The 6,188-nt window shown below is 41.7% G+C and overlaps 1 protein-coding gene across 1 annotated transcript in view; it reads right to left on the bottom strand.

Annotated features, from left to right (window-relative positions):
- LOC108577568 (suppressor protein SRP40-like) overlaps positions 1-5,980 on the bottom strand; it is a 72,487-nt gene extending 66,507 nt beyond the window's left edge. The window contains exons 1-2 of the mRNA XM_017940748.1: positions 5,927-5,980; positions 3,872-3,958 (exon numbers count right to left, since the gene is read on the bottom strand). Coding sequence (XP_017796237.1) covers positions 3,872-3,958; positions 5,927-5,980 — 141 coding nt within the window. The remainder of the gene's footprint in view (positions 1-3,871; positions 3,959-5,926) is intronic.
- Positions 5,981-6,188: the final 208 nt, after the last annotated feature.

Genomic DNA, 6,188 nt, shown 5'->3' with positions numbered 1-6,188 from the left:
ACTGTGGCGTTCCGAGGAATGCGTGAAAAGAATATCGATTAAGAATATTTTATTCTTCTCCATGCGTGCACAGTAACTTTATACTTAACGTCAAATGTGAGGAAAATTTAAGGGAGGCTATTGCTACATTCAATGATATAATAATTTCGATGCAATTTTGTTTGCACGAAGCCTTATTTACATACTGGTAGCACGGAGAAATTTCATCTTTTATTACGGTGTTTCTAATTTTCTTCACTTCGAACATTTATGAAAAAATTTGTATAAAAAGAATTTCACCAGAAGACAATATAAAATTGTTCCTTTCCTATCTCCAATCAAATTTTTCATTTAACAATTCCCCTTAAATTACCGATTTTTCCCTTTAAACAGTGATCAACAAAGTAAACAGTACAATTTACCTAAAGTGTCAGATAAATTTCGTATATCCAAAAAAAAACTATCTTAAGCAACTAACCTACATAAAGAACTCGGCAAATTAGTCACAACCACCCTAAAAAGAAAAGACTCTACGCAAAGTAAGTATTTAGTCGATAATGTTGAAATTCTATCATATTCTTAGACCCATAAAACAATTATCCCCTTCAACTCCCTATCTCACTATTCAAATCTACCAAATCCTACAATCTCACGAAACAGATTTCTCCATTTTCCTTCGACCGATCTCTCTCAACCCCGCAACAAAGGTGCCCTAAAAACACCCAACTGACCAAAAAGGATCCGACAATCTTCCTCGCCGCGAGAAGAAGAACAACGTCGACGTTCGTCCACATTGAAAGACGTCTCTCGTCGCAAGTCAAACCTTTCGCCCGACAGAGTCTCGTCTAAATCTTCGAACGAGGCTCGCCACGGTGGTTCCGTTGCATAAGATAAAAGAGCGTCAGGGCATAATCTTCCAAAGGAACCGCGGCAACTTAACATTCCACGCTTGCATAACAAAAGTATCGCTCGACGAGGCGACCTGTGTATGCATTTGCGCACGTGAATAAGCGAGAGAGCCGAGAGAGCATGAAACAGGCCTTAAAGTATAGCAATCACCGGCTAGATAACGCCTGTATCCTTGACTCTAGCCGTCCACGTAGGTATACCGGTGCGTGCACCACGCTGCCTGTTGCATGCCAGCCTCGCGAGCAGCAGCTTTTGCATCTGTTTTCACGGAGAACCGGAATACAACGAGGATTTCTAGCGAACGCAAAGATAATGACGCACCGCGAAATCGTAACACCCCGAGAGTGAGACGGGGAAGGTGGTGGAGGATGAGGCAACGTTGATGAAATCAAGCGGAGAAATGTCACGGGTTTGCGTGCAGAGAAGAGGCGTTCCAGGGACCCGCGCGACTGTCCACGTTCGAGACGCGTGAAGGTTAATGTTAACGGGTTCGTGATAATGACTTTTTGAGTGTTCGCAGAGTGGACGAGGTGGATATCGCGCGTCTCGTTGCTAGCGTGACCGGACGTGCTTTATGGAAGGAGGATGGCTTTTATCTTTTCGTTTTAATTGAGAGAGTGCACGGTAGTGTTGGTTTTGATGGTTGTTGGTACAGGTGGTTAATAATTGTCGATTGTTATAAAAATGTTTATGGTACTTTGTGAATGGCCTGGTGTGATCTAGTTTTTTTTTTTATTGAGGAAGTGCATGGTTGTGTGGTATGAAAGTTAATTCTGATGGTTTTTGGTATAGGCGGTTTAAAAATATTTATGGTACTTTGAGAATGGCTCGGTGTAATCAATGGTGATTAGTTTTGTTATGGAGGAAACGTAGCATGAAACCGGAGTGCAAATTAATTTTGATAGTCTTTAGTACAGGCGGTTAATAGTTAATAATTATAGAAATCTTTAGGGTGCTTTGAGAATGGTTTGGTGTAGCAAATGTGTGTTAAAGAAATTATATCATGAGTTACATTTTCAAATATGTACTTCAACCCTCTCTTTCCCAAATTATTTAACAGCTGCACGAAATATTTATTCGTACTTTTTGCACATTTCGTGACAAACAAGTATCTAATTCGTAAAACCGTTTTGACATTTGGGAAATGCTTAAAGACTCTTATCGTTGGTCCCCATTTGGCAACTTTTGGTAACAATGAAAACGTAATGTAGTTACATGAGACAATAAGTAACTAAATTTTAACCAAGATATTTCTTTCTAACTAAAATGCATTTAATTTATTTCGAATATTTTACAAAGAAATCATTGCTACTGCAAAAACGAAAATATAGTCGTACATTACAATGGGAACGAAGGGGTTAAGCCACAAAGGTGCAAGAAAATTAGTTAAAAAAAATTCTTTTCAAATATATCTATGGGAAATTTCACTGGTGCCTTCGATACATAAGGGAACATTCGTGCACAGAGCAACAGGATGATTTATCATTGCAAAATTTAACAATAGCTAGACTATTACTCGGTGAAAGTTCATTCCACTAAATACGATCGTAAATACCTGAATGAAAAATCGACGAATATATTTCCAACGGTGGTCAATTTGCACATTATTAACACAACATTACCAAGAAATACGTTTCTCTGTTTAACAACAAAATAATTAGACCGATACCTTAACTTCGAGTCGAATTTTATAACAATCGAACTTAATTACCCCGCGAAAGATTCATTTACTTCTACCTATTTTGGAGGCGTCGTCTACGCCTATTCGTACGGTTGAAAAAAAAAATCGTGATTAAGCATAGTATGAGAACATTGATGAAATCACTGGGGTAAATGTCACGGTTTGTATATAAAGGGTGGTGTTTCAGAAAGTGTATGACGGCTCGCATCGAGGACGTAACAAAGGTTGATGTTAGCGAATTCGTGACATTTATCCTTGTGATGTAATTTAGAGTTATTTAGTGTAAATGTTGAATCTTTCTGCTTAGTTTATGAAACGAAGAGACGTTGCTATTCTTAGATATCTTCTTATCGATCAACGCTTCTGCAAGTTGCATAAATTATTCGAAATGTTTCTTCAAAATAAAGTACGACGACGTAAACTTCAAGTACCAAAAAGAATCAGAAAAATAATGGTAAATACAATTTACGTATAATTCATGCACTCTTTGATTAGAAACTGGACACAATATTATTGGCAAATACCTATGAAGAAAGAAATTTTTTTCCGACGAAAATAAATAAAACGATCAAAATGAAAATACACGAGGAACACCGCACATTACTTCGTCTAAGTCTCTCCATTTTAATTAGACACCAACGAACACAGAGTTCGTTTAATATCGCGCAAAAATTGCCATAGGTCAAGCATCTCTGGTTAAAATCGTCTCGAACAAAACAGCACACGAAATTGCCTGCGTCTAAAAGGTACACGCTCAAGTTTGAATTCCACCGGGTTCACCGTGAATGTTACTGTTACCAAACATAGCGTTTAGGTACAGTACAATGCATCTTGAAAGTACCTCGAGCATACTGGCGATATTCATATTTAAATCAGAGTGATCGCGATAATCTCGTCGAAGACGTACTTAAGAAACAAGTAAATAGTTCGACTTCGTCCTTCGGACGTGTAAACAAAAGGATCCCTCGACGGTCGTAAAAATTGTCCTCGCCAAATATGAACACATCTGTCGGAATTGGAATTTCCGTGTAAAAGAAGAAGAAAAACGTCCCACACGACACGTCACGATTTTCCCCGATCGAAACGTTCGTTTTTTCCCCCCATAAACAATGAGCTAGCTGCACTTCGAATACACACACCGTCTCGTAAAGGACACCGCGTAAAAAGTGAAAGTGCCACGACACGGAACGTTAAGGCATCTTATCAGACCTATTAAAACGACAAACACAGATCGGGGACAACGAGGGTGAACGCACGTGCGTAGAAAAATTAGGCGTGAAAACGCGTGATGCAGCTACTCACCAGCAGGAAAAGTACCGTGCTCGTGGCAGTCGCTTCGAACGATATTCCGCACGCCATTTCTCGCTGTCGAACCGCCAAGCGCCTCCTCTACCAGACCATCCTGAGACTTGTCAGCGAAGCATGCGGCTCTCTTCGCTTCGTCGAGCTTCTCTTCGATTAACCTCGAATCACTTTTCCACCACAAAAACCACCACGATATTCGAACCGGCCTCTCCCCCTCTCTCCCTCGCTCTCCCTCTTTCTTTCTCCGTCGACACGATTCAAACTTTCAGGATCAACGATCGAACGTACGATTTTCAAGTCTGACGACCGTCAGAAATATCCCCAGGTCGAGATCGTCAATCACGTTTCAATCGAACGTGAACGTATCAAGGTTCGAATATAAACGCGCTCGACCACCAGTTCTTCTTCTTCCTCAAGCCGTCTTTCTACTCGTCAAAAATCGAATCACCTTCTAAAAACGATCGACCGCGACGGTGTTCACCAGTCAGCAACGTTCTCCTCGATCGTTTCGCTCGGTATTTTTTCGTCGAACGGAACCACGCGGCTTCTTCCAACGAGGATCACGACGACGCGGCTTGCGAAGAAGAGCCGAGTCCGTTTCGGGGTACGATCCCGTAAGCTTGCCTCGTGCTCGTTAAAAGGTGACGATTGCACGGTCCTAACCGTAGCACAGGGCTCGGGCAACTGACAGCGGGTCAGAGCCGCGGCACACGGCGCCACGCTGCTCTCACAGCTGATCCGAGAGAGCCGATCGCCTCAACTCGCCTCTCTACCCTCTCTCTAACACGCGATTCTCAACCTCCGCCACCGTCTGCTCCCTACGATTTACCTCGGCTAACCGGAACGTCAAGAGGCCCCAGACCTGACGAATCACGCCTAGTCCCCCTGTCCATCCTTCGGTACACGTCACTGTTGCATCGAGCCGGCCGCGGAACTTACGTGGACGTACAGATTCGACCGGTGAGATTGGGCAATTTTTTCGAAGGGGAGTTACAACTGCGTAGAGTCGCGGTTTCCTATCCGCGGACTCTTTTCCCCTGTGCCCAGGTTCGAACAGCCGGTTCAACGGAGATAGTTAAGCGATGACTGGCGAAGTGGGTGAAGCGAGATATGAGAACGTTTCGATGGATACGGTTGTTGTGAATGGTATTGCACTCGCTGAGAATTTCGTTGCGTGGGTTTTATTTAATTCGTCGTGTCTCGCTTCTGTGTTCGAGGAATTTGCGTAGAAATGTGATTTTGAGTTAAATGGACTTAGATTGCAACGAGATGGAATTGTTTTCGTGAAATTGTTGCGAACCGAAGTATGACATGCAGGTGGTTTTTGAAATATGCAAGAGGGTAGTCCGAAAAGTTTGAGTATCTCGGGGACACTTTTATAATTGAGACGTTTATGTTGAAAGTGGTGCAAGTTCATTTTTCCTTTCAACTGTAGATTGTTTAAGGATCATATTAAGTTCCATCGATTGGACCTGCCTCACTTTCCAAATAAACGGCTCGATTGGTGTTCCAGTTAGATGGAATAGATTAGACAGTTAATTGTACGCCAAGTGCAAACTTGGTAAAATTAGGCAAATCGTGGAAAGTACGTGTGTGTCGTCTCTTGAATTTAACAGCGTTAAAAGTTCAAGTTAAAGGAGTGTTCTCTTGAAACGGCGTGTTCTGTATACGCGTTCCGCATACACAAATTCCAAGTGAAAGAAACTTTTACACGAAACGAAATGGCAAATATCGTCCATCAATTTGAACGAAAGTAAGATCGTACCGTTAGATGGTTTCCTACATGTTACCCAATCGAACCAACCTTTGCGCAATCTTCAAATTTGACTAATTCTGAAATTTAGCTAATTTCAAAGTTCAACCAATTTTGACGACAGTCTAAATTATCAATCTGCGCTAAATTAAAGAAAAACCACACCGAATCCAATAATCACAGGCAAATCAAGCAACGACACAAGAAAAGAAATTCTACAAGATCCCATCGAGATGCTAAAAAAAGAAAAGAAGGAATTCTTCGATATCGCAGAAAATTGTCTCCAACGATTACTATACCTTCCGGTCACTCCTTTGCCAGCAAATCAAGCATAGTAACGACCTGATCGCCATCGCGACGTATTTTTCTTTTTTTTTCGCAGAGCACTAGTTCACCTCGTTTATGCGGTAAAGCTGTGGCCGTGATATTCACGTCTGATTAAGTTTTTGTTGCCGCACAATGGTGCAAGAGAAAGTATTGTGAAACATGTGTTACACATTATGCCGCGTTAACTATAACGCGATTAAATGACGCTAATTTATCTCGTCCCAATCGGAACAC

Source organism: Habropoda laboriosa, unplaced genomic scaffold (genome assembly GCF_001263275.1).
Source record: "Habropoda laboriosa isolate 0110345459 unplaced genomic scaffold, ASM126327v1 scaffold578, whole genome shotgun sequence".
Taxonomy (NCBI): domain Eukaryota; kingdom Metazoa; phylum Arthropoda; class Insecta; order Hymenoptera; family Apidae; genus Habropoda; species Habropoda laboriosa.
Note: the sequence above shows the minus strand (reverse complement) of the source record. Positions and strands in the feature narration are given on the sequence as shown.